General features: G+C 38.1%; 1 protein-coding gene across 1 annotated transcript in view; it reads left to right on the top strand.

Annotated features, from left to right (window-relative positions):
• The window catches only part of rgs7a (regulator of G protein signaling 7a), a 52,624-nt gene that overhangs the window by 37,685 nt on the left and 1,582 nt on the right, over positions 1–13,357 (top strand). The window contains exons 4-16 of the mRNA XM_014001379.1: positions 728–778; positions 4,971–5,077; positions 6,578–6,629; positions 7,577–7,641; positions 7,811–7,887; positions 8,041–8,122; positions 9,136–9,210; positions 9,319–9,417; positions 9,618–9,679; positions 9,981–10,091; positions 10,192–10,317; positions 12,096–12,282; positions 12,571–12,660. Coding sequence (XP_013856833.1) covers positions 728–778; positions 4,971–5,077; positions 6,578–6,629; positions 7,577–7,641; positions 7,811–7,887; positions 8,041–8,122; positions 9,136–9,210; positions 9,319–9,417; positions 9,618–9,679; positions 9,981–10,091; positions 10,192–10,317; positions 12,096–12,282; positions 12,571–12,660 — 1,184 coding nt within the window. The remainder of the gene's footprint in view (positions 1–727; positions 779–4,970; positions 5,078–6,577; positions 6,630–7,576; positions 7,642–7,810; positions 7,888–8,040; positions 8,123–9,135; positions 9,211–9,318; positions 9,418–9,617; positions 9,680–9,980; positions 10,092–10,191; positions 10,318–12,095; positions 12,283–12,570; positions 12,661–13,357) is intronic.

Below are 13,357 nucleotides of genomic sequence, written 5' to 3'. Positions count from 1 at the left end.
TATATATATATATATACACACATGCCTTGAATGCAGACTCCTGCATGGTTGTAGTTCTAGTAAAAAAGTCATTGTTGTTTATTTACTTGCGACTTCAGTAAACTTCTCATATTTAGCTTTGCGTAATGTGTTGTAGTGCCGACTTATTAAAATCTTTCATAGCAGACAGCGTCTCTAAGCAGACTAAACACATAGGTTTGCCTTGAAATTCTGTGAACAAATCCCTCCCAAAATGAAAACAATTTTTTTAGATTTTTAAAATGTTTTTTTTTTCTTCACTCATAACACAGTTTTTAAATTCTTAAAGCTGATTTGGGTGCTCCATAAACATTGCATYCTTTTGGCATCATTTTGTCTCCATTTTATGTCAATTCACAGTATAGAATATGATAAACTGACTCATTATTAAGTTGAACAAATATTAAATTGCTAAGCAGTACATAATATATTTTACATCAAACCATCATACCTTTGGTCATTAATTTTATTATGCTTGAATCAATGAGAGCCGGCTTATAGAAGCTAATATTTGATAATGGATGGCCTCATGTCCACCTACATGGTGCAAGGTGAGAGAAATTGGTATGCACTGTGATGATGAAGGGATGTGGGCAGGGTTAAGAGTCTCATTGTGTTTTGTTTCATTTGCATCTAAATGCACACAGGTGTTTTAGCACATTGTGGAACACATTAGACACGCCAGTGATTCAGATGTGTGTGCTTCCAGGTTCTGATATCGTACAGTGGCTGATGAAGAATCTGGACATTGAAGATCAAGGTAAATAATGTGTAAATGTTTCAAAGTGTGAGGCTAATTTAATGCTCTGGAAACAACAGAAAGCTCAGAATGCTGGCTTGGTTTTCGATTTGCTTAGTTAAAAGGGAAAGCATAATAAATGATTATGYTTGTAACACCCAGTAGTGAAAATATGTTTATCAAGTATTCAACTTTTTTTTCATTACTTTGCGTGGAATAAAGAGAAATACCTACAGGTCCTTTTGAACCAAAATCTTACTCAGCTGCATGCTGTTATCCTTGTTACATTTTTCTTTGATCCTTTCTTTTTGTGTCCTTGAGCTGTTGCACACGTTGCAATTCTTCCTCTTTTCATTCTTCTTTTTTTGCTTTGTTGTTCCTCTTTTATCCCAGTGTTAAAAAAGAAAATGGCACTGTTTTGAAAAAGCTCATGAAGTTCTTGAGTCATTTCTTGCACATGCAGTAACAAAAAGAGTCAAATTGGAAGAAGGGAAACTTGTGACAAATATAAAGCCAGCATTTTATTATGTTTATATAAAACAGATAAAAGGTAAAAGCTTCTGGCTTTGTTGAAACAAGTGTGGTTTGATGTATATGTAGTGTGTGATTGTGCTTTTTAATTGGTTATAATGAGCTGCCATAGAAGCGATTTTATTGTATTTTTTTTCAACATTATATCTCGCTTTATTTGAATGAAAGAATCTGCTCTTTGTCATAGGTATGCAATCAGTTCYGACAGACAAATGCATATTTACAGTGTGCCTGTGCATAAAATAAAATGCTTTTCATAAAAGTTTATCTTGATCAAAATAGATGTGAAACATGAAAACAAACAGATCRTTATTGACATAAAAGTCTATTTCTTTCTCGTCTGTTTGCAGCACAGATAAAAYATGCTGTCAGTGCCCCCTGCAGCAGTAAATATTTGTTGTCCAACACTGTGCAACTTTAGCTCMGAGCATTTCTAATAGAGATGACAAACAAGACATGAGAGAGGCAATTAATTTGGCTCACAGCAAATTTATGATGCAAAGACAAATGAGCTTATTGCAACGTTTATTGGAAACAAATCCTCAGATAAAACAYTTGATTCTCCTCGATCTAACCCTTTCTCCTTTAATGTAGAATTGCCTGTTTCCAGTCCAATTTTAGCCTATTCTTGTTTTTGATTAACTTGGTTAATTTAACGTTTGCCGTGTTCAGTTCTAAAGGTCTTTTCTGAGGGTCTCTTTAGCAGCTTATTGTAAGTCAGTACATCAACATTACAGTTCAAAACACAAGTCATAAATGTATTTATAAAAATCTACACAGAGTGGGAGAAAGGACACAAAAAGAATTTTGAATTAGACTTTTTTGATTGCTATCTTTACTCATCTGTGGGTGCAGAGAAAGGAAGAAAGTTGCCAGCAGCATTTAGCATGACACTGCATGATGCATATTAACAAAAACKTCAACGTAAAGTATATGTAAATAGAGTTCAGGTGCAGTCTGCAGCTTATTTTCTCAGTGCAAGTCAACAACATGACTCATGTTTATATCACCTACAGCATAATGAGAACCCTGGTGGGGTGTTTCTAAATTTATTCATTCGATTTGAAATGAAATGAACAAAACATGCATATATCTTCATTTTCACACCATATTCTAATGTAACTCTGATAAGACTAGATCAAAAAAGGCATAATTTAATTAGTTAAAGTGAATTTAATGACAGTGTAAAACATTTAAATGTACTTCAGATATAAAAAATGACTAATAACTTACGCATCATTTTTCTATTGCAGAATATGTGAACCTGTACCTGTTAAAATGTGACTTTATTTTAAAAAGAAAGGTTAATCTGTACTGCGGAGTAGGCAAATGTAAAATGATCTCTGGGGGAGGATATGGGGTCCATCAGGACAGCCTAGAGAGGAAACTTATGGTTCTTTAAGATAATCTGTGTTTTTAAAGCTGCACTTCAGAATTTCTTAGATGTGACAAATGCAGAAACAAATGAACCTCACTTGTTCGAACTAAAACTTTTATTACTTTTTTTCGAACACAGCCAATTAATACTGTTTATTTTCTATAACTGATCAGACCATTAACCGTATTTAAGGGTTATAAAGGGCATTTTTGAACTTAGAGGTGTTATCAAAGAGAGAAAAAAACCAACTTTTAATTAAAAGAACAATAACGTCCAATCCACAAATGTTTAGATATTTTAACTAAATATTTCAAGCCATGAGCCTTTAATACAAACTATTTGAATGTCTGAAACTCCTTGTTTAGTTTTGCTATCTTCAAACAACTTCAACTTTATAGTGATTACTCAGATGATCAAGTCCAAAAAGCAAACACTCGCAGGCCTGCAAATACAGAATCTTTGCTATTGTTTTTAGAAAAAGCTCAGTTTGAAGATATTTCTCAATCTCCACTTGGCAAAGCTCCAAACTGTTTTAGGCTCAAAGCTGGTAAAATGATGAAATCAAAGCTTGTTTTCTCCCTGGGTTATAAAGCTYATCTTCTTTGAAAACTTTACTAATTCAAATGTAGGGCGATAAAGCTTGTGAATTTTTTTTGTATATCACAGAAAGTCAAACATTCCACTTCTTAATGCAACAGATCTCTAAAGCACACTATAACATTAATAGATCTCATTTAATTTTTATTGACCTTGCAAATATTTATATTTATTTCTCTACAACACTGAAATGTTTATTTAAACTTTTTGAACGATGACACAAAAAGTGTCAAAGGTTGACGTGCAGAGGAATAAACTTGTCCTTAAAAACACATTTAAATGTTTTTTTTATGTCTGCCTCAATGTATTTCATAAGCCTTTTCAGAAGATGTTTAGAGCTTAGTCAGTCCCTGAAAAACAATTTTCCTCCAGACTTAATAACACACAAGAACATCCAGTACAGTGCATGCAGTGCATAGAAAGGATAATATTGCTCTAAGACACAACACTGTGGTTGAAGAGGAAGGGGGTCGTGTTTGTGAGTAAACAGATTTAAATAAACTATGAGTCATTATTTATTAATAGTTGAAGCCTAGTTACAGATATCCACACACACACACACACACACAGAGCATCCTGACCTCTGAGAGCTGCATCAGTTGCCTCGGCAGTAAAGGAAAAGCTGATCTATATTTGTCTCTCACACGCAGAGGCCCGTATGGGTGCATGTACATGACAGAGTGTGAAAGCGCTGTGATGTGCAGGTTTTATGCACACGAGCTGAAATCCTCTTTTACTGYGATCTTAGCTCAGCCCTTCGAGACTATATAAAACGTTTTAACCTCTGCATCTCTGCTAGTAGTCCATTAAAAAGGGGAAGAGACRAGTTCACTGCTGGATGCAACAGCATGTAAACAAAACGTTTCCCGTGCTGCTCCCAATTAACAAAATGTGTCAGGATTACCACAGATCTGTCAACACATTAAAGGAACAAGAGTGATGGATGTAGACCCCATGAAGGACTTACAGGGCTTGCAACTGCAGGAAGTAACCGGTGGCAGATGAGACACGCGGTTGATGATGATAACATGTTTTCATTATCTGATGGTTTTAAATCAGCGACAGTCAAGCGTGTGCAGCAGAGCGCCACGGGGAAGCAGGTTTTCTCTCCAACTAGGCACAACACCAGGTGATTTGACTGATGAGTTCCGCCTCTCCTGCTGGAGGTGGGCTAATCAGCTAGGCCTCCTGTTGAGCTGTTTTGCTGGAATGGAGACCTGCCTATTCATCTGTCAAAGCTGTGTCAAAGGCATTTTAAGCAGCAGATCGTAGTTTAGCCACTGGTTCTTGAGATGAATGGCAAATACTGTATAGTTGGTTAATATGTAGGGAGACATGAGACGAATAAATTAACTAACGTTAAAAAAAACATAAATAAGGCGTTAAGTTCGGAATTTAGGACCAAAAAGGGGAAGACAATGCTTATGTTTTAAGATCAAACAGGACATTTTCCTGCCACATTAACATCAATAGAATTCTTAAAATATTTTTGTAGAACATAGCATGGCAGAAAATACGGTTTGGTCTGGGACTTTTTAACTTTGCTCACATTTATTGTCCAGTAAAACAAGAAAAAAATGGAGGGAAAGAGATGGTAAACAAAACATCTCCTTAATAAACATGTGCTCATGTGTGACAGTTCTGGGATAAAAGTTACATCAAGTTGAAAATTGACTTTTTTCCCCCCCATGTCTTTTTTCCCCTCAGTCGAGGCACTTCACTTAGGGACACTGATGGCTGCACATGGATACTTCTTCCCCATTTCAGACCACGTTCTTACTCTCAAAGATGATGGCACTTTCTATAGGTTTCAGGTAAGGATATTAATATGCTGAAGTTTATTTGAACTGTCTAGGGAGGATGAAATAAAAAAAGGACTTGGAATTTAAAAGAATATAATTCTTGTGCCATGGGCCCAGAGTTTTAACTTGACAAACTCAAGTCAAAGAAGTTGTATACTTTTGTTTTTTGTCTGTTTATTGTCCCCATATGCATTTTTATGTTGCTTTATCAAGACAACAAACTAAACTTAGCCCAAAAAGTAAGGACATTTGTSTTTGGTAGATTGTTCCTTTGTTGTAACAACGCTTCTTGGCAATATGTCTTATAATGTTGGAAAGTCTGTTAAATACCTTTTTAAATGGTGCTATATTTGTGAGGAACGTGCATTTGTGGGCTGAGCAGTAGAGCTGAGTATGTGGGKAGCGTATATGAAAACTTTGCCAAATCCTCTTTGCCAATGCCAAACACTGTGCGYACTGGATGATTGAAGTTTGAAGAAATAAGACTTKTTGGAAGTTTAACAATKTATTCATTTAACAAACAGAAGCCTCAGTAGAGTGTGGAAGAACCATACACAGCCACAACAGCCTGGCACCTCCTCCTCGTGCTGGTCAGCAGCTTGGTCACACACASTTCTGTGGGATGGCATCTCATTCAGCAACCAGCATTTGTCACAAGTCAGCCAACTCGGTTGTGTTGGTCACTCTGGCATGAACAACAGGCCCAAGCTGATGCCACAAGCTTTCGATGAGGTTGAGGTCAGGACTGCTGGCAGGCCACTGCCAAATTCTGAAGGTGGTCTCTGATAAACCACTCTCTGTGSGGTCGGGTGTTGTCATCTTGGAGAACAGAGTTCGGTCCCAGACTGTAGAGATATGGGATTGCCGCTTGTTGCAGAATTTCATCTTGATGTCTCTCTGCATTGAGACTGCCAATCAGGTGATTGATTGGCAGGACCAAGGGGTACCAGAAGCTCAAAACACATGTCGGTTTGGCAAGTTTTTCATGTGCGCAACCCACATACACACTATACCCACTCTTTTCCTCTTTTCCTTCCATTTTAGGTTTTATCTAAAACATCCCTTGTATTATTGTARAAAATGAATAGTAGTCGGTGTACTTCTTAATTCTTCCTGGCTTCCATGGCTTAAGTGTTTTTTTTTTCTTTTACTCTGCCTCAAATGTGCTGGACAGAACTAACCTGGGCAAATCAATGCCAACAACTTGTGTTGGTAGTCGACTTCACTTTTGAGTTTTATGTGAAATTGGTTTCCATTTGAGGCCAGTCTATACGACACTGCCCTTAGGATGGTCAGGATTCATGCTGGTGTCTGCTTTAAGCTCTGTCGTAAGAGTGTTTATGTCCTTTAGACAAAATGCTAAACCCATTATGCGGCAAAGTGCTTTTGGTGTGACAGCTGCTGCGCTGTGGCTGCGGCACATTTTGATTTGAAGCAGCATGTGCTTTATGTGATGAATTTGACGAGCAGTTTCTTGTAGGTTTATCTCCTAATGACCTGTTGTCCTTTCAGACTCCATACTTTTGGCCATCAAACTGCTGGGAACCTGAAAACACAGACTATGGTAAAGCACTGTCTAGTTTCATAGGCTGCACATCGCATATAACATTTAGAAGCGAATAAAAGCCTAGCGTTGAAGGAATGCATATTGCTCAGCTCCTTTCAAATCAGAGTTTTAAACTTAGTTTTAACGACAAACAAACACTCAAGGGCAAAAAGATCACCACCTCTCATCGTCAGCCGTGGGTGATAAAGAGGCAGACCTCTGCTGAAACATATTGCCCTCAGTCAGATTTGAGGATAGTACACACAGCTCGCAATAACCTACTATTTCTAAGTTGCAGTTACATTTCATAGATTCAGATACAAGGCCTCAGTCATACGTGTCTGCCTCAGTTATAATCCCTGACTGCTGCGGCCTGATAACCGTACAGGAAAGCTGAGATGTGCCAGTACGCATCATCCTGCTGTGCACAGTCGGCTGAGCATTTTAATGGTGACACAGGGAWGAGTTTTTCATTGTTACAGCCAAGCAGAGTGGAGTTAAAGCTTTTATAATGCCACAAATGGTTAGGAATATCACCTCCCCCTAGCAGGTCTTTCATTTGTTGCAGAAGAGGGAAAAGGCTAAAGCTCACTATGGGAATAATCTGCGAAGCGTTAGTGGAAGACCAGGCATCTCAGACGTACCACATAAATGATGACCCATAATGAAAACAGTCTAATGGCATAATGAAGCTCCCACATTACGGTCAGTTAACAAAGAGATGAAGGGCCGATTATAGCACAGGAAGAGATCAAAAGTCAGGCACGAGCACTCGCGGTAACAGATGCATCCACACCGCACGCAGCAAATGACCTTTGTGATTCGCAGGCCGGTCTAAATGTGCAGTTGAGAGGACTGAAACGAATAAACGCCAAGCCACTTAAAGGCTGTTAAAGCAAACCTGAGATCCTGTTCTCCCTTTATTTACCTGCATTTTTATTATTTTGTGTGTGTGTCTCTCTCAGCTGTTTACCTCTGCAAAAGAACAATGCAAAACAAAGCACGACTGGAGCTTGCAGACTATGAAGCTGTAAGTAAAAGAACTCTTTTTGGTGTCACCTTTTCCCCACTTCGCACATCGGCTTGGTTTTTATGTTGCGCCATCTCTCACGAGGCCACTTTTTAAAATAAAAACACTCAAACAGTCGGTTCTACCTTTGTGTCAGTGAATAATTTTGCAGCTATCTTTTGCATCACAGGAGAGCTTAGCACGGCTACAGAGAGCTTTCGCCAGGAAATGGGAATTCATCTTTATGCAAGCAGAAGCACAAGCAAAGTAAGTTTCTGAAAGAACCCCACRCATGGAGCCATTCTGAGTCCCCTTGTTTAAATTTAGTGGCGAACTGTAGCAGTGGGCGATTCTAGGAGTCCTATATACTGGGTCATCAGGCTATATAAGGACAGTTCTAAATTTCATTTTGATCCTCAGAGTCGACAAAAAAAGAGACAAGATCGAGAGGAAAATTCTTGACAGTCAGGAAAGAGCATTCTGGGACGTGCACAGACCAGTGGTGAGTGAAATAACCATTTGTGTTGTACTGACATCACTGATGTTATCATGAAGTTTTTTGTTTTTTTTTAATGCAGAAGAGGATACTATTTTTAAAAAGGTAACAATGACCAGAATCTGTTCCACCTCCTAAATCAAAAGAATAATTAGATGTGGGAAATCATCAACACCCGGTGGGTTATTTTAATCCATTTCACACATTTMGCTCTCCGTAGGGGTGCATCAAGCTGTTTGAGAGAGAAATACTGTTTTKAAAATGTCACGCACTCACAAGAACTCCATGGATCATACAACTTCTATGAGCTGAAGATGCTACCTGTAACATTTAAGCGGCAGAAAGAGGCCAACCCGCTGCACAGCCTCTGACGTGGATTTGCCTCTCGCAGTACCTGAAATGCCACATCAATAACTGTCACAACACATGAGCTTCAGCGCTGCTCTTTACCTTGTTCCTGAACTCCTGCTTGCGTTAGCCTTTCGTTCCCCGCCCCCTCTCCTACTTTAAGGTTAAAGGGTCTCCTTTGCTCTGTTTCTTCCCACGTCCAAAGCTCGACAGTTAATTGGAAAATAACAAGTTCAATTTATGCGTCCTTGGAGCAACATAATCAATATTAATTCAAATTTCACAGTGACGCTGTCATGCTTCTTAGCTCTGTTCACCAGGAAGAGACCTAGATTAAGACCACTTGTTCAATCAGCCGGTATCTGTACTCTGATTTCGTGCTGATTTGCATTTTTCTTTTTTTTTTTTGGGGTGGGGGTCACATTTGCTGTTTAATTAACCAACATCTGACACATCATCTAAGACACTTCACAGCACTGCTTAGCAGATTGGATTAGCTGAAATTTCTGTAGTTGTGAAAACTGTTTGCCCATAGTGGTGTCACTCTACCAGCATAGAAAACATGCTGTGCAATAAAAGTTTACTTCAACATRCATAATATGTCAGTATTAAAGAAAAAAAAAGCTGATTTCCCTCATGACTGTCTGAGTTTCTCCTCACTGTCTTCACAGCCGGGATGTGTGAACACAACAGAAGTTGACATAAAGAAGTCGTCCAGAATGAAAAATCCTCACAAAACGAGAAAGGTACACTTCTCAGTTGTTCCACATTTATTTCTTTTTTGTGTTGATTTTTGGATTCAAGGTTTAAAGCCATCTGTTTTATGCTGTAAGTGTTTCCATTTTCTGTCCCAGTCAGTGTACGGGCTGCAGAATGATATCCGCACTCACAGCCCGACACACACCCCTGCTCCAGAGGCCAAACAGCCAACAGAAGAAGAACTGCAGGAACAGGTTAGACCAGCAGGTGGTCGAGGTTTACAGACTCAGTTTTATGGCAGTGGTTCCTCTCAAGGTTAAATAAACATGATATAAAGCTGAGTTTTTGGTGTATAAAACAAATATATGTAGAGTATATGCAAAACTAGCAGCCACACAGTCTTTTTGTTACCGGAGTTTACTGAATGTTCCAACGTTTTCTGCCATTCTTTTAGATCACGTTTTGGCARTTACAATTAGACAGACATCGACTGAAAATGTCCAAGGTGGCAGAGAGGTGAGCAATGTTCTTTGTGTCGTTATTGAGTTTAGTCATCGATCTGTTTATTGAGCTGTTAAACGGCCTTACTTGTCATGAAATTAGGAGCTTTAGTGACCTTGAGGAATGTCTGGAATCAGAMAAAAGGTTCAGTTCTTGCCAGCGACGACAATGCTCTCAGGAGGAGTTCAGTTTTGAATTAGAATTTATAAGTAAACAACTCATCAAAAAATAAGATATTTTTAAATAATGTGTACTTTTAATGTCRTCCAGTAAAGATTGGTTTATGGCATGTGTTTTTGTCTTCACTTAAAAACAGTTTGCTGGGTTACACAGAGCAGTATGTTGAATAYGACCCCTTCCTCACGCCTCCGGACCCATCTAATCCCTGGATCTCCGATGACACCACACTCTGGGAGCTCGAAGCCAGGTGGATACAATCTACTAAAGAAAGTTTGAATGAACGCATTATGAAAATATCATGTCTGGGTGTGCTTTGTGGCAATCTGAAGTCATGTTTCCTCCTCCAGCAAGGAACCAGGCCAGCAGAGAGTRAAGAGGTGGGCTTTTGGCATCGATGAGGTTCTTAAAGATCCTGTGGGGAGGGAGCAGTTCCTCAAGTTCCTTGAGTCTGAATTCAGCTCTGAGAATCTCAGGTTTGTGATAAGTTACGATTTATTGAATTCATTAGAAATTAATCCTTATCTAAAATTATTGCCTGGAATATGATCATGCATTAGAATAAAAATCTCATGTATAATTAAACAAATGCTTTTTAATGTTTTAATAAAGCACACTGATGAAACATTTATAACATCACAATAACATTGATATGGTTGCCACGTTACACCGATCACCAATGATGGGAAAATAAACTCTTGTTTCCCATTTTGTTCATGTTTCTGTGCCACTAAAACAGCTCTGACTTATTAGGACATAAAAACTGGTTTATGTGGTGATTGTGGTTTGTCCCAACCTGTCAGGATGTTGGCTGCAGGCTGCTTGGGTCTCAATCAGGAGTTAAACTGGGGTTTGTTAGATTTAAAGCTGCATTTAGTGGGCTGCTTTGGTAAAATACAGACAAAAATAAAGATAAAATCATCCGACACACTGAGAACAAAACATGGAGCTACATCCTTCTAGCTCTGCATACTTACTTTATCAGAGTCATGCTGTACACTAATAAATGTCACAAATTGCACTTTTTTGCAGTTAAATCAACTGTAACATCTTACAGCCACTAAAATAATATAAATAAATAAATAAAAAATAATAAAATAGATTTTCATGGCTATGTTTAATTAAAATAGAATATTTCATATTATCACAACCAATAGAAAGTTATCTCGTACACAGTGTGCATTCTAACATTACATTTTCTTGTAGCTCAAGACAAATATCCCCATGGCCATATTAAATGTATATAATTTGATTTCAAATAGTTCATATTTCTATGCTTTTYATGACTTCACAGTCTCCTAAGATGTATGTCACCACACTCTTGTAATAAGACACTCCCCACCCCCCCAGAAAATAAAACAACTTTTACTTATTGAATACATAAATCATGACCTTGGCACTTGGCAAAGGTAAGTTTTAAAGGAAAAGTCTTTTTAGCCTCTTTTAGTTTCTCACTTGTCTATTTTTTTTACGTAAACAAATTAAACATTTAAAAGAGCAAAAAAATTATTAAAAAATATAGATTTGAATCAAACGTTGCACTTTCTGAGACGAGACAACTACTGAATAAAATGTTTCTAATTAGCAAAAGACACAGATATCACCTTACAAAGGTTAATTAAAATTAAAGTGCACAAGTAACTAAAATAATTCACACCTTTTACTTCATGCATGCATAGTAACAGTGAAAAATGCAGATGTATACAATATACACATAGTTATCATGTTAGATGCTAATAAATTAGCTTCTTTCACAATAAGAAAACTGATCAATTTTTGTCTTGAATGAATTTTTAATTACTCACATAATTATAGATGTCAAAAACCATGAAAGATCTTTCTGCTCTGTCCCAATATTTAGATTTAACCTTGAGTTATGGTAAACTTGTGCATTCATGATAATATTGCCTGCAGGTGGAAACTGTGTTTAAATTTACTACTTAAAATATGTACAGCTGTTGCTCTAGAGATGGATTAAAAAATGTGCGTATGATAACAAGACTTCATCGAAGCTTAAAATATGCATTAAAAACCCCTCACACTGCTGTGTCAGATGACTCCAGTGCTCCCTCTGATGGTCCAAGTCTGTACTGTCTCTGCTCCAAGGTTTGCTTATTTCATTTCACACTATACTCTGCCAGCACAGATCAGCTTGGAATAATTAGAGGGCAAAGCCCTAAAAACAGCAAAATACAAGCTTTTGTATCAGTCTAGGAGAACTGTCCAMACATTAAGTCTTATTGTTGGAATTTAGGTTCTGGCTTGCAGTCCAGGAGCTAAAGAAGCGTCCCATCAGAGAAGTACCGACTCGGGTTCAGGAAATCTGGCAGGAGTTTCTGGCCCCTGGGGCGCCCAGTGCCATAAATGTGGACTCTAAGAGCTATGACAAAACCACCCAGAATGTCAAAGATCCCGGACGCTACGCCTTTGAAGATGCACAGGTGAGGGGATTATTCAGCAGCAAATGATAGCAAATCCAATAAAMCAGCTATTGATTCTTGTGAGACTCAAAGATCAATTAATTGTTTTGTTTAAAGTCTGTTGAAGTAATCTTACAAAAGTTGCTTGCAGCTGCTAAAAACAGCTGTACACCTGCTCGTGGCTCTTTATGAGTCACAACCGTCTGGTGGATCTGCTGAATATTGCATTTCTTGATTTGTATTCAGCGCACTGTTTTAGTTGTGTCTGATGCTTTCATCCCTCATTTTCACACTTTGTTTCTACGACAGGAACACATCTACAAACTGATGAAGAGTGATTCTTATAGTCGTTTCATTCGTTCCAGTGCCTAYCAGGAGCTATTACAGGCCAAGAAGAAGGTGAGCTCCTGACACACAACACAAATCAGATGAATTCGATGGCAACGCACAGCCCTATGTGCAGCCTCTTTATGGCTTATTTGTAATTAGCTAATTGGTCAGAATGGATCTCAGTTCCAAAAATATATRAGGAATTCCTGAAAACTGAGGTGTAACAGGTCAAACTAAAGCACATTAAAAAATTTCAATTTCACCATTAACAAAGAGAGAAAAAGTGTTTTTCCCCACAGGTGGGTATTGTGAAGCAACCAATAGGGACTCACCTTGGTCTATTAGAAAAGTGCCAGAAAAGATAGAGGGGTTGTCACAACATGACAAAAAAATCTGATTGCCTCTAGTGTAACCATGTGCCTAAAACCTACTCTGTCTCACACCTCCTACACATTCACAGCCTGTCATTGCGGCGAAAAAGAAATCAGTATTATGTGTAGATTTTTTTGAAACAATGGCCTGCCTTTATATTTGTTTTTTTAATTAGGTATAATGTCAGTCACAGGGTTAATGTCAGGGTTTGGTCTCTTACAACAAATGAAATCTTAGAACCCATAGTTAGGCTCTACAACAGGGCCTACAAAATTCATAAAAAAACTTCCTGGTTGGACTCATCACTGTACAGTCCTTTCATTGTCTGATGCCAGCATGGTGGCTCAGTTGGTAGAGCTGATGCCTCTCAGCAAGAAGGTCACCAGTTCAAATC

This window comes from Austrofundulus limnaeus, unplaced genomic scaffold, assembly GCF_001266775.1.
Source record: "Austrofundulus limnaeus strain Quisiro unplaced genomic scaffold, Austrofundulus_limnaeus-1.0 Scaffold0, whole genome shotgun sequence".
Taxonomy (NCBI): domain Eukaryota; kingdom Metazoa; phylum Chordata; class Actinopteri; order Cyprinodontiformes; family Rivulidae; genus Austrofundulus; species Austrofundulus limnaeus.
Note: the sequence above shows the minus strand (reverse complement) of the source record. Positions and strands in the feature narration are given on the sequence as shown.